At 34.4% G+C, this 25764-nt stretch overlaps 1 protein-coding gene across 3 annotated transcripts in view; it reads right to left on the bottom strand.

The window, feature by feature from the left end:
- Positions 1–266: 266 nt before the first annotated feature.
- LOC149787607 (uncharacterized) overlaps positions 267–25764 on the bottom strand; it is a 58006-nt gene continuing 32508 nt past the window's right edge. For all 3 annotated transcript variants that reach the window (XM_089973771.1, XM_089973772.1, XM_089973773.1), the window contains 4 exons: positions 23235–23354; positions 18437–18614; positions 17854–18025; positions 267–7141 (listed from right to left, as the gene is read on the bottom strand). In XM_089973771.1, the coding sequence (XP_089829897.1) occupies positions 7011–7141; positions 17854–18025; positions 18437–18614; positions 23235–23354 (601 nt within the window). In that variant the 3' untranslated portion in view covers positions 267–7010. The remainder of the gene's footprint in view (positions 7142–17853; positions 18026–18436; positions 18615–23234; positions 23355–25764) is intronic.

The following is a 25764-nucleotide window of genomic DNA, read 5'->3' as shown; positions in this document are numbered from 1 at the left end:
TTTTTAAGAGATACCTCGTTGCTTCAAATACGACAAATAACTGGGTGTCTATAGGAGAATGCAAAGTTCCCTCTCTTTACCTTGTATATGGTTAATATCTATAAATATTGGATTAAAATTATGCGATTATCAGATGACAGATATCCACATCAATGTTATAGTATGTTGGAAACGTTAGACGAAGTTGGGAGAGTCACATGGGCTGCGATGATTTATTTGCTCTATCAATATGGCTTTGGATAAGTATAGATAACACAAGATGTTGGTGACGCAAAAGTATTTATTTTGAGTTCACACAAAGGATTGGAGACTAGGCATTTCAATGTTGGTCAAAGCATATTACCAATGCCTCAAAATGTTATACTTTAGTCAGTATAAATCCTTATTACAATGTGAGAAATCTCTCATGCAATATACTTTTTAATTCAAGAAAACATTTAGTGCAACTAAGGTGTTCCAGCCATAAACTAATGATTAAAACATGAAGGGAAAAAAACTGATAGAGCATTCAGATTTTGTGAAATGTGCAGAAGAAATGTTTATATATGAATTTCATTTTGTTTGCATTTGCCCAGGATTAGAAAACAATATCTTAAAAATGTATATTATTACAGCCAGTAACTGAAAAATTTCTCACTTTTGGCTAGCAGCAATTTATTGTGATGCTGTATAATTTATCACACTTCTTGTACAGATCATTTGCTAGGAGAGAGGCTCTTTTATCTCCATCCAAATAAAATCATGTGAAAATGACACCATTTGGAAATAAATGTAGAAATAAGTGTAAAAGTAAATCAAGAATTTATATTTCACCTGTATCAAAGAAGGCATTCCAACTGCACGTATCATAAATATAATTTTGTATTATGCGCCAGAGGCGTACATTATTGAAAATAGCGTGATTTATCTTAAAATACCAGGGACTAAAATATTTCAGAAACCTACTACATTTTAAATTTCAAAAACGAATAAAGTTTTCTGAAATATTCTACAGAAATTTGTATCTAGGATGACTAACCCTAATTTTGTTACTACTCTATCCCCGCTCTTGTTGCCTAGTGGTTAGTGTCCACCTCGGGTACAGGAGGTTGTGGGTTTGATCCTCGGCCGAGTCATAACAAAGACATAAAAATGGTACTAACAGCTGCCTCGCTTGGTGCTCAGCATTAAGAGGTTAGTGTTAGGACAGGTCGGCCTGGTGTCAGGATAAGGTGACTGGGTGGGACATCATGCTAAATATCTGCTATTGTACCAATAGCTTGGAACAGTGTTGATGTGCTAGCAGTTTTAATGTATCTTAATGTATTTAATCCCAAACACCCTTGAATGAATTCATAATAATTAGAAAATAGTGATTTAGTCTGAAAATGATCAATGTGCACTTTGTAATTCCATAAAATAATTTAAATAAATAAAGTTTCTTAAATTAAATTTGAACACGTTAAAGATAGGAATGACTATTTCTGGTGTAAACAACCCCCAATATAAAAATTTAGGGCACATTACCAGAATGAGGTTATTTTATTGGAAATTTCCATCAAACTGTAAACATAATCTGTTATTTGTAAACATGTATGGCCTTCTGAATTTAGAATGTTCTAGAAAATGAACTTGTTTACAGTTTGTGCTAATTTTCCATCAATATGATCAAGTTTCTTTTAAAAAACTACTGCAACATAAAATCAAGCGAGGGTGTACACAAGGTTCTGAAGAAAAAAACCTCTTTATTCCTATCTTAATATCAGTCTTTAAGTTGTGTTCAGTTATAAGTTGGGAGGAATATTTATTTAAATTTGTTGGAATTACAAAATGCTCATTGACTGTTTGAACTGAAACATTATTTTTTGTAATTTTGCGAATTCATTCAAGGACATTTTGGATCATATCATCGAAACAGCAAGATGTTGGCATATCAGCACCTTCAAGGATATCAGTACATCAGCAAATTCAAGACCTGGAATTCATTTGGAACACATACTTTTGTACTTATGATTGAAATATACTGATAATTTTGGATTTAATTCTTAATGGTGTTAAGTTACTCTTAAATTTTCACTTTGTGTTCTAGGAGAAATAAATTATTTGCTGAATTTTACTCTTGTTAGTTTTGCAACTTTCTGTTACTTAGTTTAAGACCATAGAGATGTAGCAGGTTTCGCATTGAAAAGTATGCATGATTCAATTTACTCACCTAACTCATATTCTCATTCACATGTTACAGGGGGCCCCAAGTGGCCGAGTGGTCTAAAGCACTCTCCGTTACGGATCACTGCCATCTCACCTCTGTCTGCATGGGTTCAAGTCTCGGATTCGGCTAATGTGGGTATGTGAGAAAGCTTACCAGTAGCTTCTTGTGGGTCAGTGGTTCTTTTGGGGGTTTTCCTGGGTTCTTACTCCACCATTAATACTGGCCGCCATGTATAGCCTATCGTGTGCTGAAAAATGGCATTAAACCCTACAACAACAACAACATGTTACAGTACATTCATAACCTTCTATTGATAGCAAATAAAAATCAACAACCTATAGTCTTGATATGTTAAGTTACCACTGAATAAGCCTATTTATTCATACTTCCAGCTATGTCAGAAAGGGTCATCTAAGTATGGTAGGATGTAAATAGTTCTAGCAATGAATACTACCAAAACCACACATATTTTACCCATGTTAGTAAAGCAAAAAATATAGGTCATAGCGACTTCGTCTGGATTTATTGAAATTGTAGAAAAAGAAATGCAATAAATTATTATGTTTCACGAATGGAGCATAAACAGCACCCAATGAACTTCTAACATAAAATTTGAAGACAGTCACAGAGCATGAAATATAGATCACTAAGACTTCTTTTACCAAGAGGATATAGAATTTGTCAAGATGCATCCATTCACCTGGTGTCATGTTGTTTCGTAGGACAGTATGCAAATAACAGCCAAAAACTCAAGTGATCATGAGCTAAACAGAAAGCTTAACAAAAAGAAAGTAAAATATGAAATACAGGTCACCATGAACTCTTTTGTTATAAAAGTGTGGTAGTAAGAGAGCTATGCAAATCATCAATTTCATGATTACAACATAAGCAACACTGTGAAATGGAATATCAAACAACAAAATTTATCCCAAGACAGTGAAGCATAAAATACGATCAACATGGACCTACTTCTGAAATGAAGGTGTAATGCTCAATAAAGATGGATCTCTAAGTTTCATCATTTTGTACAAGATATACTCTGTGCATGTCAAAAATTTATATGGTTATGAGCTAAATGCAGCAACCTTACTTTATCCTGTAAAACGGAATACAGGCCACAGCTTTCTTTTATGTATAGAGGAGTTACAAAGAGTGACGTATAATTGTTCAGTTTAAGAAGTAAAGCATAAACAATAAAAATGTTAAACTGAACCAAAGTTTGTGAAATGTAAATTATAGATCTGTGATCCACATTTAAGATGACTTACCAGGTTTAATTAAGACCACAATAAACATACATTCTGAAAGAAAACGTCATAGTTCATAACTTTTATACACGTTTTTAAAGCTTATGAAATTAGATTAAAACAACAATGAGCCAAAGTCAGTTAAGCATTAAATATAGGTCACAATGACTTTTTTTAAAGTGTAGTATTTGTCAAGATGCTGTTATTCATATATGTTTGATGCCATTTTTTTCTCTCAGTACATGACATGGCAACCCACCCTGGAAAACCCCCAGTAAGAACAAATGACCCATGGGAAGCTAATGGCAAGATTTATCACATACCCACATGGGTCAAACCTGAGACTCAAACCCAGATGGAAAAAGGATATATATATATATATATATATATATATATATATATATATATATATATATATATATATAAAAGGTACTAAAATCTGTTTGGTCATGAGCTAAATGCAAAACTTAACCAAAGCCCATGAAATGAGAAACATAGGTCCCTGATTTTCTGTGGTAAGGGTATAGTACTATCAGTGATGCACAGAATCATCTAGTCTGATGATTCTAGCTTGATCAGAGCTTGACAAACAAACTTAAAACACAATTTAACTAAAGACAGTAAAGCATGAAATGTTGGTCAGTTACCATTTATGATGAGGGTATAGCTGGGATCAAGTTAGACTTGGATTTTTGAGAAGTAACTTCTCCTTTCGGTCAGAATAGGCAAAAGTGAGAGCTGAATAGGGGGACATGGAAGCAAAACAAGAAAAACACACACATATATACAGTGAGTATTTGTGAGTGCCTTCTCTTATCTGAATTAAAACCTCTATTCCCGAGTATGCATATTGTCAATGGTTTAAGCAATACTTTACTTTCAAGCAGAAAATTTTCTATTTTGTTATGTATATTATAAACACATTCTGTACTTGTATAATAATAATCACTCATACCCAGTGTATTTGTACTTGAAAGTGTATGTTTGGATGAAGAGATATGTGCAGTATATTTTGGCCATATGACTTTAACAAGGGTTTTGGAAATTTCTTACAAACTGTCAAGGAATGGCTAATTTTGTAATTGATGTGCAAAGTTGATCCACAAATAATTAAATATGCAAGGAATATTCAAATTTGATGACGTTATCAAACTTCACCCATTAACAACTCTTTTGGAAATTTCTTATAAATTGTCAAGAAATGGCTAATTTTGCAATTTATGTGCAATGTTAATGCACAACTCTGCAGATCTGAAACTCCACTGCTCTGACTGGATGCATCCAGAAACATTTTCATTAGTGACATCCAAATATTTCATATTATATACTGTAATTATATATATATATATATATATATATATATATATATATACATACACACACACACATAAAATACAAATCATGGCAAATAACAATCATTTCAATTGCACTAGATTCAGCAAGGTATCATGTGTGTCAGGGATTGATTAAAATAAATGCAATAAACTGACAATGAATAGTGCGAAACTAGTATCTGGCTTGCCCGAACGCTTTCGACTTTTTAACAAGTCTTTTTCAAAGGCAAATGACTTTTTAATGAGTCTTTTTCAAAGGCAAATATGAAACATACACAAGACAAACAAATAAAACAGAAAAACTGTTATGTTTGCAAAACTTTACATGGCTGTTTCTACAGTAATTAAACCTTTTAACTCTATTACGTGTCTACTAGTTTCTTTCATCTGGTTACTGAAACTAGAAATTATTTGTATTGATGAGCCATATTATTATTTTATGTAAATTTATGTAAGCGCAGATTATATCCCAGATATTTCATTGTCATAGTAGTCATAGGCTATCAAGCAAATTAAGAGAATTATTTAAAAGAAAATGTGTCGGTTGCAAAAGATATTTTTTTTGTACATGGTTGTCCTTTTCTAGTCGTCTTGGTTTCAATGTTCTAAGGCAGTGTATCCAGTAAGATTCCTTTTCTTTCCTGGTTTGGGGACTTCAGCTGGGGTTGTGAGCAAAAGCAATATGTGTTATATCACTGAAAGTGTGGCATGGGGTGGAGAAGTGTTCTGTGAGGGGGCTTCTGTACAGCTTCTTTGTCATCCAAGCAGATCTATGAAGGATGATCCTTTTGTGTTGCTTTTCAGTTTCTCCAACATACTGAAGGCTATAGATCTTATATGTGATGAGATAAATGATATTCCCTGTTTTGCACGTTTTGTTTGGACCATGTCTATTTAATTTTTCTCTAGTCACTGTGCTAGAAAATGTCCTGGTCTCTGTCATACGTTGACAGGTTTACACCTTTTATCACCACAGAGGCCAGATTGACTAGGGTGGTCATGATTAGTGATTTGCATTAGCTTCGCCCTGACTAGGATGTCCTTGAGGTTTTTTGGTGTTCGGTAGGTGACTACAGGTTTGTTAGGGAAGATTAACTTTAGTGCATTCGATGATTCCATGATGGGCCAGTGTTTCCCAATGATTTTACCTACTTAGGGATTGTCTGGATGGTAGGTCAGGATAAATGGTATCCTATCAGCCTTTTCCTTCTTTCCATATTTTAGTAGGTCATCGCGGTTTGTTTGTTTAGCCCTTTGGGTGCCTTCGTAATCAGGTCTTTGTCGTAGCCTTGGTAAATTAAATGTTTAGATAGCTCTTCAGACCTTTTTAGGAATGTTTCATCGGCAAAGCAAATTCTGCATATCCTCAGTGCCTGGCTATATGTGATGTTCCTAATGCAGTGTTTTGGATCACAGGTGCTTGGGAGGAGATACAGGTGTTTGTCGGTTGGTTTGGAGTAGATGTCTGTATGGAGTTTGTTTTCTACCAGTCTGGTTGTTGTTTTCTTATAATATTTATGACCATATGGTAAATATGAACATAATGGAAGGTTAGCCCTTTAAGGGAGGTAAGTACGATGTGAAGCAAATGTAACTGGATGCATGTTTAACATTACGTTTCCTGAATAAAATATTTCTGGAATGCAAATACTTATTTCAGAAAAGCAAAAATACAAACATATCCAAGAAATTTTTATAAACTTAGTTTCACACCTGAAATAAAGGAAAATAATCCAACCCAATGATGGAACATGTGACTAACAACAGATTTATAATTCAGATAAGAAAAATTTAAAAAACTCCACTGATCAACTTCTAACGTGTATATGCAATCCAATTAAAACTGAGACATTCAACATACTGGATATATTACAGACCAATATGAGGTCCTGTTCTACTGACCTTTAAATTCATCAATGAAATTACAACTTCCTCTCAAATATGAAATGCAGTATTTTATCTACTACAGTACATTACAGGAATTCCAAAGGGCATCAGAATATGAACCTTTATCAGCGCCTGTCAGATCTGCAGATTATATGTAAATCTCAACTGTAATTAGATCAACAAGTAATCTTTCTTTCACATGTCTGGATGAAATAACAAAGTAAAAAGACAATGTAAAAAAAATTCTTTAACCATTTCCTTCAGCATGAATACTGAAGCTATGTCAATGATATATATATGTGTGTGCAAAACAGTAAATGATTTCAACATCATGACTCCTAAATTCATCAGATATCATGATCCAGTCTTTTTAATATGATTAAGGAAATCCCAAAGCGTCTTTATTAAAAGGCTTTTCTCTGTGTGGATCAAGTTGAGAGACTCCTTTTCAAACCTTACACCCCATGCGTTGCCTGAATGGTCACCTGTACGGGTGAAAAGAAGAGATGATTTCTAAATAAAGAATTTCAGAAAATTAATCAATCTCTAATTATTGATTAATATTCACTAAAATGGAAAAAATTTCATGAACATATTAACATAAACAGCTCTCTGTAAGTCCTGGGACATATTCCTAAAATTTCTGAAAATTGATGACCAAATTTTGAACACTCCCGAGTCCAGGACTAGAGCCTGAAAGTTCTGGTAGCAAAGTTTTTAACTGTTGAAAACTGTACTGTATGCATCATTTAAGATCATATACAAGAATCACATACATATTTTTATAGAACAAAGTTTTAAAACAAGCTGCAATTTCTAAAGTAAAGTGCAATTAAACCTGTCTACAAGAACAGTCAAAATGCAGGCCATATGTCTTCCAGAAACTGAATGACACTAATAAAATTCAACAAGTTTCAGAATCACAGTTTCTTCCAATCGAGATGAGAACAAGTATCACTAGAGTAATGGCAGTCATCATCAAGCTCACATTCACAATGTCTTGACAACTTGGGTCTGGTGCTCATCAACAATAAATGGATAGAAAAAGGTATAAGGAAAAGACTGAAGTACATGGAAACTGGCTTATTAAGCAAGTGAAAATTATGATACAGCTAAATGCGAAATCCATTTGGATTTCAAATCAGAAACGCAAAGCATCAACTGGAATTACAATTACAAAATAATACCCACATATACCAAACACAGTCAATGCTGAAATTTCAAACAGATGTCAAATATACACTAAAAATACCAATAAGCTGAGTATCTAGTGTACAATAAATGGCTACACCAAGAAATTGTCTGTTCTGGGTCTAGCTTATAGTGAACTGTTGTGATTACCTATTATTACCAAAGGAGTCTCTTTAATACTTTCCTTACATGCATATATATATCTTCTTCATGGGGTTTCCATTATGCTTATACATATATATACGTTGTATATATATATACACACACACACACACACACAGAGTGGAATCCCCGCTATAACGCAATAATTGGGGTCCCAAAAATTGGATCGTGTTAATATCAGGGTCGCGTTAATGCGGGGTTTTACAGTATTTTCTTTTTTTTCAGAGAACAACTCATTGGCACATATATGTGTATTCATGTCTCATGTGTATGATGAATAGGATATCAACACCATTTACTATCGTGCCATCGTGGCATGCAGTTCCTCTATAAGGCATGTAATTCCATTGAAAAATTGCACACATACTTACACTATTTAATTAAACAAATTCCCAGATCATTGTGTCTGAATTCAACGTCTAATATACAGCATGAACAGAGTATCAACACCGTTTACTTGACGTCTGATATCATACCGTCGGGGCTTGCAATTAATTCATAATATATGTAATTCCATTGCCAAAATTGCATACATATTTAAACTATTCAATAATTTTGTTACACATTATTATGTGTCTGAATTAAATGGGAAAAATTAACAGCAAAATTAGGTTAAGAAAGATGAAGCATGTGTACGGTTCATTACGTTCCAGTGTCTATGAACGGTGTCTGTACAGATTTTATACTGCTAAAATTTTCTCATGCGTTTCCGTGTACATTTATCCATGGCAAATTTCCAATAATTAACGCTTGTACACCTATTCGTTTGAACGACTACAGCAAGAATAATTAACAATCAACACATGCTTTCAGCATGCATATAACTTTTACTTCAGATTTTGTGAACATCAACAACAAAAAAATGTGTGAAAACTACTATACTGATCATTGCGCAAAGTGCAGATAACAACTTGCGTTTGTGAACTTGCTTTTCCATAATGGTAAAATATTTTTATAAAAAATAGGAAATTAAAAATGAGTTCATAAACAAACACCATACCCATGTAAAACCCGAGAACTAAGTGCAGTAGGCCTGCGATAGTCATGAGTTACGTTTATAATTTTTTTAAAGCAGAATGCATGCACAATTTCATAACCTTTCAATTTCCAACTAATAAAGACGACATTATTTACTGGTCAACTGATTGCATCTAATAACACTGCCAAGCCCAGCAAACATCTTGGTGTTGTTTTTTTTTAATGTTTATTAAATTGTGAGAATCATTTATCAACCACCGCATTGTCTGATGCTTGGTTGTGTATGCAGTTAAAGAAGAAACACGTCAGCTGTTGTTTGAGCAACAATTGTATACAGAATTAATTGAAGACAATCACAAAGACGACTTACTAGCTTTACTCATGGATCAGTACTAAGTAACATTTCAGATAATAATGTTTATTTTGGCATAACACTTCAAGAACCTGGTGAAATTGTTAAATTTCAGAAGCCAAGCCACACTCATATTAGATTCAAATTTGTATGTGACCTCTTCCCCCAAATGATAATAAACATTTTGCACACTATTTCTCGTACTTCAAAAAAAGTATTTTTCCGGGTATGAGAAAAATACATGTACATGTATTTAAAATTTCAGGAAACACACCATGATCGTATTATATTCGAATTCATACACGATCTCTTCCCAAAAATGATAACAATTTTTTTGCGCAAAGTGCAGAGAACAAACTGCGTTTGTGAACTGACTTTTCCATAAAGGTAAAATATTTTTAACAAAAATAGGAAATTAATAATGAGTTCATAAGAAAACCCCATGCACATGTAAAACCCGAGAACTAAGAGCAGTATGCCTGCAATGGTCTCAAGTCACCTTTTTTTTTTTACAGTTGAACGCATGTACAATTTCATACCCTTTCAATTTCCAGCTAATAAAGCAGACATTATTTACTGGTCAACTGATTGCATCTAATAACACCGCCAAGCCCAGCAAACATCTTGGTAGCTTTTGTTTTTTTATGTTTATTAAACCGTGAGAATCTTTTATCAACCACCACATTGTCTGCTGCTTGGTTGTGTATGCAGTTAAAGAAGAAACACATGTTAGCTATTGTTGGAGCAATGATTGTAGACAGAATTAATTGATGACAATCACAAAGACGACTTACTTACTTTACTCTTGGACCAGTAATAAGTAACAATTCCAATAATGTTTATTTTGGCATAACACTTCAAGAACCTGGTGAAATTGTTAAATTTCAGAAGCTATGCCACGATCATATTATATTGAAATTCATGTGTGAACTCTTCCCCAAAATGATAATAAACGTTTTACACCCTATTTCTCATACTTAAAAAAATGTTCTTTTCCAGTACGAGAAAAATACAAATACAGGTATTTAAAATTTCAGGAACCATGACACGGTCATATTAAATTCGAATTCATACAAGATCTCTTCCCCATAACGATAATAAATATGTATACACTATTTCATGTACTTTGAAGTAAAAAAATATTTGTTCATGTGTGAATGAATATAAGAAATTTTGGGAGCCATGCCACGATCGCATTATATCTGAATTCGCATTATAGCAGGGTTGCACTGTATATATACACATACACACACACATATATACATGCATGCAATAAACTGAAAAACTAACAGTGCAAAACTAGTTTCTTGCTATCCTGAACACTTCAAAGCATAATAGAACAACCTGGACAAGATGAACAATAAACAAAACAAAAAAGCATTGTAGTTACAAACATTTACACAACTATTTATATTGGAACCAAAGCTTGAAAATGATGTTTTATGTACTGACTAGTTGGCTTCTGGTTGATTGATGATGCTGTTATCTATTTATATGGAACTACAAATTGATGAGCGATATCACCATGTTTTTTATGTAAATAGGTGAAAACACAAATTATATTCCCCAATATTTCATTGTTATAACTGTAATTTTAGGTGGTGTGACTAAGGAGCAAATTTAGAAAAAATATAAGTGGAAATGTGCATACTGTAAAAAGATGATGATTTTATTATTTATCCAACAAGATTCCTTTTGTTTCCTGGTTTCAGAATTCCAGTTATTGCAACTGCAATTAGTGTAACATTACTGAAGGTATGGCATGGGGAGAAGAAGTGTTCTGCATCTGGAGTTTTGTCCAGCTTTTTTGTCATCCAATCATATCCTTTTTGTAGCTTTTAAGTTTTCTGACATACTGAAGGTCACAGATTTAACAAATGAAGAGATAAATTGCATTCTGTATTGCACATTCTGTATGGACAATGTATGTTCAATTTTTGTTCATCGCTGTGCAAGAGAATGTGCTGGTCTATATCATATATTAACAGGTTTTGCACCTTTCATCATCACAGGGACCAGATTTGCTATATATTAAAGAATTCAAGCTTTGATTCCAGTAGAAATAGTTTCTACACAACTAACATTTGTACTAATTTTTTTTCTGGGTCTGTTACTGGGTTGAAATCTGGCCACATTCTAAATTCCAAAAGCATTCCATTTTCCCCATGTTGAGTGTAATAAATTACCATTAATCAAAATGTAATAAACTACAAATCAGAATTTTTCAAAAATGTTATGCCCTTTGCTATATACTGGCTTTGGGAGATAAATTAGTATTATTATAATGAGTGCATTAAGGGCTCTAAAGAGAACTCAAGGCTAATAATTTACCACAGTCAATGATGGAATTTTGGGTAAAATTACTTCTTTCTTAAGTCGAATGGGGATGAAAGTTGTTAAAAATGGAAAAGAAGCAGGTGCAGCAAGTTCAAAATTCGAAAGTTCCAAATTATCACTTAATCTTTTTCTGCTTCTCTACAAGGGGCCCCAAGTGGCCGAGTGGTATAAAACACTTTCCGTTACAGATCACTGCCATCTCACCTCTGTCTGCATGGGTTCGAGTCTAGGATTCGGCCAATGTGGGTATGTGAGAAAACTTGCCAGTAGCTTCCCGGGGTTTTCCCAGGTTCCTCCTCCACCATTAATACTGGCCAACATGCATAGTCTATCGTGTGCTGAAAAATGGCGTTAAACCCCACAACAACAACAACAATAAAAGCTTCTCTACAGATATTGTATAAAAATAAACGGCAACCTAAAAAGTAGGTTCCAACATTAAATCAGCAATAGTTTCCATTGTAGCAGTCCTCAAATTATGTCTAGACAATGAGATATTGGATAAAATGATTACTTTTACCAGTGATAGGCCTTTATACATCCACTAGGATATAATTTCTGACTGGGCCACAAAAATAACATTTTTCACTGATCATGGGTGAAATGATGGCAGGAATTTTAAAGAGAGCAATGTAATTTCTGGTATTTATGATCACTAAATTAGCACAAAACTGACTAAGGAGTATACCATTGTGTTTTCTAATGTTCACCTTATTCTTCAGAGGGAAAATGGATACAAAGGTCAAAATTTATTTTAATTATTAATGCACTATATTTAAAGCATATATTCAAGTAAATCATGTTTCTCAGAGAATACTTAACCAATCATATTACTGTTGGAAGAATCTTCAAAACTCCTCAAGTCCAGCAATCATGTTAAAAAGACAAAATTGTCTTTTCCCATTTTATAATTACATATAGATGATGGGAAGAAGCTCTTTGCAACCCTCCTCCTACCCTTACTAACACCAGAAGGCTTCTAACTGTTTACCAGTTTTGTTTGAGGGGAGGTGTGTGGTAGAGCTTAATAGTATTACAATCAGGTAAATATTCTCAGAGAAACATAATTTTTAAAGAATCTACTTTCTACTTCAAATACGTTCTCCAATCAATTTAATGTTAGGAATATAGGTAACAGGAACAGGCAGTCCAAAAATTCTACCTCTACTATGGTCACCCTATAGAGAATAGTAATTCTTTCCTGTTTGAAGAAAAACTTCACTTCTAATAAGAGAACTCCACCACTGAAAATCACCTACACATTGATGCCACTACCTATGCAAGAAAATGAGAAAATCAATGCCTTTTTATTTTACTGTGTAATTCACTGTGCTGATCCAGCAAAGCACTATTCTATGACTGAGATCAGATTGTGCTATTTAGATCAGTCTAGTGATGGTTTGGGCTGCAGTCACCAGACCTTTGAGATTTAGTTTTCATCTCTATTAAACTGGATCGTGCAGATAGAAGCTTGAGAAAGTTGTCTTTGTGTATCAGCCAAATGCCTCTGTCATGTCTTGGTCATCCACATGCATGGCTTGCAGAGACAGCTCTTATTTAATAAGAATGTTTCTTCAAGAATACTTAACCAATCATAATACCTTAGGAGAACTACTACTACTGTACTTCAAAAATCCCTCCCTCCCAGATACTACTGTTGGCTAAGGGAGCTAAAATATGTCTGCCAGAATAAGTGGCAGGTGAGCATAGTGATCTTCCCTTCAGTATAAGGATTGGTTGCAAAGTCTAAGAACCTATCGAGATTCTCTCCACAACTGAAGGTTTAAAACTGTCTCTCAAGGCTGCCCTAACAAGAGTCAAGTGTGCAGAAGGACACCTGTGACCATGGCTGCTTGATAAGATTTGGGTTGGCTGGAATCTACCTGGGCAGATCTTTTGCTAGAATGAGTTGACAGATGACACAGGATTTATTCCATCTGAGATGGACTATCAGAATCAACCTGCATTTTTGACCCCATAACATCTGGATTACTTTTGGTATCAGGACCATGGGAGGGTAGGCAAATGCATATAACCCCTCCCCAATGATTGACAGTGCATCCACAGCCCAAGTTTCTGGGTTCAGGACTGAAGAGACAACGGTGGGTAACTTGTGATTCCACCTTGTCACAAAAGGTCGATCACAGAACATTGCCACTGATAGTAGTGAAATCTGGCAATTGGTGAACACCCCAACCATACTGCCTGGTGTTGGTATATACCATTATTTCCATCAGGGGCTTCTTCACCAATATCCCCATGGTCAGCCAACCTGGGCTGGTTGCACCACTGTCACTGGAATGATCGCGCCTCAGGCATGATCACGACTGTTGACCAAGGGGACTTGAAAATTTGTGCATTGTGCAAGCAATGTCGTTTGTAAGGGGGCGCATAAAAAGACAGCTGAGCGGGATCAAGTCCACTGCCACAATGAATAATATGAGGAGTTGCAAGAACTCTCTCACTGAAATTGATGTTCTGTTGGAAACAGACTTGATGAGTTCAATAATCCTGATTATGCAAACACAACGAATCAAAACAGATTCACACTGGTGATAAACTCCATACCCAGATGGACAAAAAGCTGGGATGGATGGAGGTCAAACTTTTCCCAGTACACTAGAAAATCAAGAAAATTAACAAGTGAGAAAAGATCGTTCTGTCTTGGAGAAGAATAGAACTTACCATGTGTTTCTGGAGGATGTTGTCCAGGTACACTTTTACTGTAGACTGAAAAGGTAACTAAGCAATCCATAACCTGGTAAAAAACCCAAAGGCTGATGTTGAGGCCAAAGGGTAGAACAATGAACTGATAAACTATTTCATGGTAAGCAAAACGTAGATATTTCCATGATGCGAGGTAGATAGGGACATGAAAATATGCATTGGTCAGATCAAGACTGACAGTATATTTGTCCTATCAAAGGGAAAGGCATATTGATCTCACCGTCTTCATCTTTAATTTCAGTGGTGCAATGAATTGGTTGGTCTCAACCTGGTGATTGCTTCCAAATAAGAAACAGTTGTGATAAAAACCTGGTGATTGTGGCTTTGCACAATTTCCACTAGCTGCTTTTAGATGAGTGACCATATCTCCTGTTGCAGAAGGCATTCTACTCCCAATTTGATCGTACATCTGTGAACAGGGGAGAGAAGGAAAGGGAAGGGGGTTGGATCAACGAAACACAATGACCCTCTGAAATGACCTAGATCACTGAATCATTTTCTGATCAAGTGAATCCAACATTGCAGGTGTTGACCACCCACATATAGGCTGTCTGCAGGCAGTGGGGAGAGAAGGTCAATATTTATGGTTAGGAGTCTTTAAGGTGGAGAAATATGTTGTCTTTTTTATACAGCTTTTGTATGATTGCCCCCTATGCTGGTTAGACTGTAGTCTCCTGGCAATGGGTTGGAATCAATATTGGTGCATATCTGGCTGAAAAGATATCTTGTTCCAAGGCGACATAATGTCCCTTTGCACTGGCAGGGGCTGAGTGTTTTTGAACACCTGTGTGTGTTGATCAGTGAGTTGGAGGGGCAGTTCCTGAGCTGCCTGCCTCCAAACTACTCCAATTCTTCCTCCAGAAACCAAGTGATCCAAACAGGGTTATCTGTAAAGTGAGGGTATGATGAGGTTCGAGCAACATGGACTGCCAGGCATATCATGTTCAAACTAGTCTAAGTTGACTGAAGCTGTCAAGGCATTGGCCACGGTATGGTGAGCTGCCCAGTTAATGACCCTGATGATCCTGGCTGTCACCTTGCATGTGTGGCCATGGCTGGATTTCTCTGCAAGTTGGAAGATTGCTAATGGGGCAAAATCTAACACTGAAGATGAAGAGTTTTATACCAGAATGATAAGAATGGCACTGAGACTTGGATTTCTGAGAAGAAAGCTACGGAATTTCCTGGGTCAATAATTCTACCCAAAAGCTGGTCACAATCTCCTTAGTTTCAGATGACAGGGAAGGAGTCAGAAAGATGGTGTCTCTTCCTCCTCACTGAAATTTAAAGATGATTTAACTTCTGGTCTGGAGTTGCAGTAGGGGGTGGAGGTCATTTTGAAGTTCCCAACACCCTATAAATTTCCAGTACTGCGGCCTTAAAGCTAAATTCAGTTCATTCCATGGTCAGAACTGAGTATGGTTGATTTGAAGAAACTTCATCATACTACAGAAGTTGAGTCCCAATCTGGGTCCGCTTGCAGCCTTGGATAAGTCATACCTGATGGCATCAATGACTCAAGTCCATCCTCTTTGAAAATGTCACTAGGTCTCCCTTCTGGATAAACAGTGAACATCTTGAAGTCTGGCACAACCGAACTGCCAGTTGGTTTGCCTGGCATATAGTCTGTCTGGATACTGGCGGTATAGAAGATGGCCTATCATACGTACTGGCTGCTTCAAGGGCCTGGCTGAACAGATTTCTCACTGGAATCTCCAGCATAGCAAACATGTCACCAGAGAAGGTGAGATCAATAACTAACCTACTTTTAGTCCAATTCACTTTTGGTCTAAATCTAACTCGACTATCTCTTAAAACTGAATTTTATATGTGGTAGAGATATTTCCTACTAAACAGACATGATTTTGGTATTCCTCAAAAAAATGCTGAAATTTGAAAGGGGGTTTGGGAGTCCTGCTCCTGGTGCAACTTATGATCATAATATATAACAAAATAATCATTTGAAAAAACTAACAAACTTACCAAAAATTTTCAATCTGACTTGAATAATTTCACAATATTTATTGTCACATGAATTTGTTCTCCAATACTATTGCTGCTTAAGTTATTTCATGTCCATGTCAGTATTCACATCGTGATTATGTCACAATAATTTCTCAATTTTTGCTGCAAATATATTATATTATACTTCTCTCTTTTCGTAACAATCTGTAAAATAAACACCCAAGTACATCAACTGTATACAAATAATCCCATACATTCATTTCTCTTTTTCTCCAATGGACACAACCTGTTGATATTCCAGTTGAGCTCTCTCTTTGCAGCTTTGGCAAGGATTTGTTTAGCGTTCCTTTTTGACTGACTTTTTTGGCTCAATGTGCAATCATTTCTTTTCCTTCTCAATGAGAGTCTTTTTCAAGCTGGTGCTTGTATTGGTGACATGCAGTGCACATATTCTGACAGAAAGCTACATCTGTTCTCTCATACAAGAAATCTTTCTTCTTATAGTAATTAAGTGCACTTTTTCCTGATGCCTTCTGAGCTTCAATTTTTCCATATGCAGCTTCTTTTGTAGGTACAATTCCAAACTCTTCCAACCGTGATTAACGTAGAGCAGAGGTCACAAAAAGCCAGTCCACTAGCGTTCAGTTTTGTTATAAACTGACCAACTAAATTTTTGTAGACTTTTCGCTCCAACCATTCCCATTTCCATATGTTTTTTAAACCTTTATCTAAACTTCTCGTGTCATGGTTTCTCTCAACAACTCGGCATGCCATTTTTTGCAAGCATGCTTCTTCTTTCCATTGCCATTATTTTCCATTACACGAGGATTCATTGGATGAATTTAAACTTTTGACCAATCAGAATACTCTTTATGAGAGTCGTGCGCAAACTAATATATGGAACGAATACAGTACAAGGGTTGCTGCAGAATGGGACCGAACAGACCATTTTAAAAAAACTGGACTTCAACTTTAAAAAGGAGAAAAATCATGTCTGTACTAAAATAAATATGCAAGGTCTAAAATGTGACGTGTATACATTGTGGGCTTAAAAAAACAACAACAAAGAACAAACAGCTGCTCCTGCTGGAGATAACTTGACTCCAAAACAATCAGGCTAGTTGAAATGTTACAAAAACTTCAGTAGATGTGAGAATTTAAGTATGCCACAATGTACTACATTATTAGTATAATCCTTAGAATGATCAAGCTCTTACTGCCACTGGTGAAATAAATGTTTGATTTATTGCCAAATTATGAAGTTTTGTTTGTTACCTGGTGCAGGTAATTATGCAGATTGCCTAACTTTTGTCTACAGCTTGTTCTGTCAAATTGGTGTCTGTTATCGTCAACTAAAGAAAACATGGTTTAAGGCTCCACTTTTGAAACTAAAATCATGACAAATTTAAATCATACTCAACATCTTGTAAGAATATGAAGGCTTTGCAATAAATTCTTAGAACTCCTGTTTGTTTTCTTTCTCACCTGACTTTATTAGCTTGGAATTTTCATCATATTCTGAAAACAATGATGCTGGTACAGACAAAAGGCTGGAATAGTCTTCTAAAAGGTTTTTCCCATCATCTGGATCAGCTTTTCCATAGATTATGCAACGGGGAACATTATTACCTGCTAAAGTCAACAAGGCTGCATTGATCTGTAACAAGATTTATTTTCAAGAAGTTAAAGTCATGAATTTTTTTAAAATAATCCAATTCTATTCAGTACTTTTCTTCTCACAATCACTTTATGTAACAAAAAGACAACTTTATGTCAAGAAAAATTAACAAGAATTAAATTGCAGTTATGGAACATAACCCAAAAGTGTCATTAACACCATGCTTAATTAAAAGAAATCTGAAATAATAGTTAACTCCCTTTGACTAATACCTCCCACAACTCAGCCAAGATATGAATTTCTTTTATCCTCATTTTAATCTCTTTATTTTACCTCCCTTTCACAGCCACTTCCTTAGATAGCCATTTTTTCCTTCCTCTGACTGGTTTTTGAACAGAGATAACAATGTTGTATTATTATTATCATTATTATTATTATTACTATTATTACCTCATTATAATCAATAGAACCACTACAACGGAAGGCTGATATTTCATCTCGAACTGTTAGATTCTTGTGACTTTTGGTTCTTTTCTGGATGTACGCCACACCTCTTAGTAAAATTCTATATAATGGGTAATCCCACAAATTCCTTATGTTTTTTATGAGAAATGAAAGTCCTGCAGCTCTGAAAAGAAATCAAATAATAACCATAGAAACTCATTTTAGCAACCTGGCCAGACATTGAAATTTAATGTAAAGAAAAGCAATGGAAGCCTCACAAATATCTACACTTTCACATGCATCAAGATTTTTCTTAAAATACCTCCCCATCAAACCTTTTGAAAGTGATCAAGGAAATTAAATCTTTATTATCATCCAACCAAAAACAAGAGGACAATCTGGGTTCATAACTCATGTAACTCATGGCATGCAAATATCTGACTTTGAATTTTTGCAAGGTCTCATCAATATAAAGTCCCACACCAAATTCAGGTGGAATCCAATAATCTTTGTTAATGTAATGCATATAAAGCAATTAAGTATTGACTGTTTATTTTTTAAATTCAATGAGGTAGGAACTGAAAAAATGATGTGCAAACTGTATGATCCACAAAGCGGATCATAACAAAATTTGCACAGCATTGTTTCAGTTCAAACATTGTTGAATTTAAAGAAATAGTCAATACTTTATAATTAAATTCAACAGCATAAATAGTTAAACTCAAACTTGATAACATTCTTTTATTTAATCATATTTTGAATATCATTCATTCAGGAACAATAATACAAAACTGTAAATCCCATGATATATTTACAACCAATCAGAGGAATGCTGGCCAGCTGATTTCAATACACAACTTTAATCATCTGGAAGATCTTAGTTGATAATATGTTTATGCAAGTCTAATTTGCTCATAATAAACAACAATCCTTAAATGAAAGTGTATACATAAACTCTGTAAACAAATTATACTGTCCCTTATTATCTAGTAGTACAGCTGTGAAGTGACCAAAAAGATCAGTTGGTTCGTACTAATATAATGCAAAGTTTGTTGGTTCAATTCCCTGTTACAACATTATTTCGTTTTCTTTTTTTCTTCTCCTTTTATTTTATATTACTCTACAGAACAAATTTCAAATTTGCATATTGTAATGGTTTATAGATTTAATATCATACATTAATACAAACACACACTGATGGATTTTGCACGGTACCATAATGTCTTCAAATCAAAGATACATAAGTAAATGATGATTATTTATTTACTTAAAGTGTATTTTACTTGTAGCATTAGCAAAGATCCCTCATTTACTTGAAAAAAAGGCAGATGCTCTAACCACTAGGCCACCTTTTGCATCTGCAGGAGGTACAATGTGATAGAATTTGTTGGTATTCATCCTCAATTCCATGCCTGGATTTGTTCCAGATGAGATTTTCTTTGCACAATGAAATTGCAATAATTCTTCTGTTTGCAAAGATAACCTGGTAATGATCTATAAGTTAAAGTGAGGCAAGAAATTGGTAATAAGCATTCATGCTGTGCAAAACAAAGCGCCTGGAGTCTAAAGTGAGTACCATTATATGGTCTAAAATTTTGAATAAAACTCACTGACAACCAACAGGAAGTTTGTTTGGAAGTATTTTTGTTATCTTGTCATCAATGAGAATTGCATATACATATATGACATCTATATGTCTATCTATAATCTACATACTGTAAATACAATATGTCAATATACATAAAAGGGCATCACCTACCTTCCAAAGATGGAAAAACCATCAGTTTATACATGTATTGATATTTATCTTATCGCATTCTGTGTATCATGAATTGTATCATTTCACCCCTACCATCAACATCATCAAATATCTGCATTCAAACACAGAGTTGTCCATTTCAATTTCTTAACTATCTTGGACACTGTTAGAAAAAGGTACAGCACACTTTATGTATATTTGTATTGGAGAAGCACAGTGTAAAGTTTGAACAACATTAATAAAATATAGTAATCTTCAGAAGTTTTCAGTGCAAGTTACATTTCTGGACATGTATGAAGATCTTATATGGCAGTGCTGTCTAACCCGTGGCCTGCTGGCTTATTTTAAATGGCCTGCCAGAGCTTGAGCAACTATACATTTGTTACTTTTCAGTTTTCTGCTGCGGCCCCTGGCTTCACGAAAAACATTTCAGTGGCCCATGGTGTCAAAAAGGTTGGACAGCACTGATATATGGGATATGGAACTTGATGAACCATTGAAACAGAAATGAGTTTGAAAGAGATTTAAATAAAAGTTAAAACATGAGACATGTGTATTCTATTACCTTCATTTTCTTATCAATGTAAATTTTTTAAAACTTATTTATTTACTATGGCAAAGAATTATTTAAATATGTGATTGTCAAAATGGTCTGTTATGTATTTAATTTGTATTATTTGTTGCTTTTCTTAATGATTATATGTTACAAACATTTGTATTCTGTACTTAACCTCGTCCAAATCTAGTTCACTATATACCTGACCAGGGCCATTGATTTTGTAGACATAATACATAGATAATATTTCTCTGTGAGAATGTACTTAAATATTAGGATCATTATCAATGGAAGTAAACATGTTCATCTTAATCTGAGTCAGAGACATTAGTATTCCCCATGGAAATAACTGTTCTACCTGATCTTTCCCATGTTCTTTATTATAATTTTAGTAAAAGACATTGTTCTGTTGACAACTCAGAATATTCTAGAAATGAACTTCTGACACTCATCCTGGTTTTATTTTTGTCTTAGCTTTTTATATAGTCTTGTTTACTCAAGAAATTACTTATTCATGCATTAACATCTTTAGCAGAATCAATCTGTTTGTTGTGTTCAGTATTTCATTTGGACAGAAATATTTATTCAAATTATTATTCATTGGAAATACAAATTGCTCATCTGTAATATTCTTGGACTGGAACATTAACTTGGAATTAGTGATTTCAGACAAGAACAATTTTTGATTATATTACAGTAACACATCAAAAGAATGTTAGCACATCACCTCACTACAGGACATCGGCACATTAACATAATCTAGGGGAATAAAATAATTGTTGAATTTTACAAAACTTGATGGTTTTTGCTCTGTTATGTTAATTATTATAAGACCATAGAGTCGTAACAGGCCTGAGAGGCTATTAGACTATCACAGTACCCAAGAAATGGAGTTAAAGCCATGTTAACGAGTAACAGTTGCAACACTTGTCACATGCAAATATAATGCCAGGTTTGTAATGGATTAGACTACAATTTTTAATATGAATGGTTTAACAGTTGTTTTATTCTAATCCATTATAAACAATGATTCAGATTTGACTCAATTTTGTTCAGGCTTTACTTTTAGAGGGAAATGTTGAAATAACAAGTATTTTGATAGTTACAATTATAGAATTTGCAGTTCTACATCTTTCCTCATTAAATCTTTTATCATATTTGAATTTAATTAAATTAATAAGGTAACAGCAAGGCTCATATTGTTTTTTTTCCAATTATCACTTTTGTTGCTAATGGTACTTTGCTATCGATTGACATACAAGGAAACAATTTTATTAATACCTATAAATCTAGTCCTCATATTATAAGTCAGTAATAAAGAAACAAACATATTTTTAAAACCTGGCCTTTGAGTTTGAATTAAACTGCATACTGATGTCATTTTCTACTTGCTGCATTGTGAAACTTAACGTCACCAATCACCAGAGAATGACAATGTTTATTTACCAATTATGAACTTTCAATGGCAAATGCAACTATTTTACTCACAACTTGGAGTACTGTTCACACATCAGAATCAAATAACTATCTTGTAAATGAGGGTATTAATAGTCACATGTGGTGTAAAGTTATTACGTGATATGTAAGACACCTAGTATGGAATGACACAGAGAAGTAGAAAACTTATCAGGCTTGATGAGTGCATTGCCTATTAAGTTTCCTATTGACTCAATGTCATTCTAAACCAGTGATGTAGAAGTCTAGACCTGCCAACCCTGACGAGGCAGTCTCAGTAAGGCAGTTGATTTTTTTCCAGAAGTTTAACCAGTTTTTATTAAGGTGTAAAAAAAAAATATATAACTGCTATTGTAAAGCTGGAAAATGTAATTAAAAGTTTGGGATTCGAAACATGCAGCGAAGATAAACATTATATTCAACTATAAAGTTTGTGAAGTACGAGTACCCTTTATTTACCACTAGTACAGTAGCACCAACTTTAGTTCCAAACAACATGCAGCTCAATGGCTTGTTGCTATCTCTCAACTTGATGTAATTCTTGGAAATTCTTCATACTCAAATTGGCACATGATGTCCAATAAATGTAACTGTGTCCCTTCCAGCTTTATTCACAAGAATCTGAATATTCCTTTTTATTCTTCTGTGTTGATTATTAACACTTTTCAATAGGCTTATATTCTCTTTCGTCTTCAACATGCATTGCTTGCTGGATGGCATTTTTTAAAAAAAATTCTATAATCAACAATCTGATCATGCAGACACTTCGCATGAACAAATAGGTGCAGTATGAAGCGTCCGATGTGCTACCTTAAAGTTAGTCTGGTTCCCTGACTAATTTCACCTAATTCTAATATGAAACCCAGATCCAAATAAAACACGGATGAACAAATTCTCTGGAGTTTTGGCAACAATCATTTTTATTTAGCTTTTTTGCGTTTATACCATATCTCCATATTTTTTAGGGTAATTTCTGTAAGACTTAGGCAAAATCATAAGGGTTGGCAGGTCTGGAAATCTGTCACTATTTGTACCTTGTCTGCTTGTGACCTGATGGACTAACAAGAGCTACAGCCCTGAAGATTTCTCTGCCAGCACAACTTAACCACAAGGCAAGGTGGCAACCTGATCTCAAACCCACCAGCAAATCTATCCTGGAAATGAAGGGAAGCAACAAAGAATGGGCAAGATAAATTACAATTTAATGAAAATAGAATCACTGATACTAATATGAATTCAAATTTTTCAAGAATTCCCATTTATCATTGGTTTTATGGTTACTATAAACCATGAATTAAAGTCCAAACAATTCAATGTTTACAGCAAAAACTGGAACGCTTCCTCAATCTTTTTAAGTTCATACACCTGCATATATATGTTGAGTCCAATGGAAAACTGCAGACCCAGATATGTAGAAAATTAAATCAACCCAGCAGATCTGGGTTGATGCAGTTTATGAGTAATCAGTAGGACAAACAACACAGACCCTGATTTACCAGCAATTTATGCAACAGCAGATTTGGGTCTGTAGTTCAGTTGCCCTCAACTTACGAGTGAATATATATGGTATTTTTAATGCAAATAAACAGTCAATTTAGATCTACCCCTAGCGAGTGAGAGAGAGAGAGAAGGTAGAGTATACATTTAAGTGTACCATAAAAAAGTTTCACATATTTCTGGAAATAAAGAGTAAATTTATACATTAAAATATTATTCATGGACCTGGGATTTCATTGATGTTTGCCTTTGTTGAATTTGAATGGTTTTATTATGAGCAATCTAAGTATTTAAAATAATATGGCATATCCATATATCTATTACACTGTGTCTTATTGCCTATGCATCTATCAATATTTTCCAACTACCGTGGCATATCCATGTATTTATCACCTTGTTTTATTACCTATTCATCAATATACTCCAAATCTGTTTATCCATATATTCAAATTACCATGGCATATCCATGTATCAATCACCTTGTCTTTCTGCCAATCCAGCTATCAATATATTCAAATTACCATGGCATATCCAAGCATCACTCACCTTCTCTCTCTGCCTATTCATCTACCAGTATCTTCAAATTACCATGGCATATCCATGCATCATAGAAATGTCTTTCTGCCTATTCATCTATCAATATATTCAATATAGAAAATGTTCTTTGACCTTTTATATAACATTTAACTAAATTGTTATCCATCAATACTTTCATCCATCCATCCAGTGATTATAAACTGTAGTCTTTTCTGTCCAAACATTTTGACAAGAACTCTTTGGACCTGAACTTAGAAGTAGTAATGTTATCATGGCCCTAATGTGTTGTTGTTATTTCATGTTATCATGGTCAAAAGTTGTTATTGTTATTTTATATTACTGTGGCCATAATGTGGTATGTTATTTCATATTGTCATGGCCCTAAAGTGTTATTGTCATTTCATATTTTACTGGCCCTGTTTTTTCATCTTATGACGGTCCTAATGTGGCATTGTTATTTCATGTTATCTTCGTCCTAGTATTATAGGTTACTGCATTTGTATGGGAAAATATCAACAAGTTTTGCTGAAACTACTGCACGACCCTGTGGAGTGCAGTATTTTCAGAAAAACAAGTTCATATTTTCTCATAAAAATGCAGTAACCTTTTTATTATATGCTCATTTTATTTAACTACTTAAGGCTTAATAATAAAATACATTACAAGAGACAATGTATTTGAATTTATGCTTTATTCCAAAACAAATTCATAACTGTAGATCCTTCAATTCACAATAACTATTTGTGCTCACATAACTCCACCCAGCGACCTTTTAAATTCATAGCTTACCATGTGCTCAGTCACTCATTTGGAAAAGAAATCCCATTTTGCTCTATCTAAAATTGAAATTTAAATGTTAGCTGTGTCTGGATCAAAATCCTTGAGCTCTGGTCCATTAGCTGAAATGTTCATTATTTATTAAGTCTCTTGTTTTAGGGGTTTCCTTAAAGAAGTCTTAAGTTCATTGAACTAAATCCTAATTCACACTCATCAGTGGATGGGCTTATAACACAATTTCTAACAGTTGCATAAAAGACTGAGAGGAGGTGTAGTGTTCACTATGAGTGTTCCAAGAATTTCAACAGGTGACTGCTTGTACTCATCTTTGCTTTAAACTCTAAATACTGCTGATGAATGGTAGGATGGTCTTTCCCTTTTTTTTTAAAACTTAAGATGATTAACACAACCTGCAACTATTCCCTCCCATGTTTCACCAGAGCTACAAACTCATGAAATTTTTTCCAAACGTAATCACTGACAAATACACTGATTGAATTTCCAAATTGTGCCAGTTTGGTATGTTGTTTACAAGTAACTGCAAAAATCTTTCTTTCTAAATCAATGAATTCCAGCCAAGAATAACAATCAGCCAAAGGCAGCTAAAAAATTCTGTTAGTTATGTCACATTCAACCTTCATTTTGCTGCCACATATTCAGGCTTGTGTCTTATGTCTCTTTAGAACTCAGTTGCAGTCTTACCTTATATCCGTCCAATTTCATGTGACTTTTCCTTCTTTCAAATCTTCCTTA

Source organism: Sinohyriopsis cumingii, chromosome 11, assembly GCF_028554795.1.
Source record: "Sinohyriopsis cumingii isolate HCF-2022 chromosome 11, ASM2855479v2, whole genome shotgun sequence".
Lineage (NCBI taxonomy): Eukaryota > Metazoa > Mollusca > Bivalvia > Unionida > Unionidae > Sinohyriopsis > Sinohyriopsis cumingii.
This window is presented reverse-complemented; position numbering and strand designations above follow the sequence as displayed.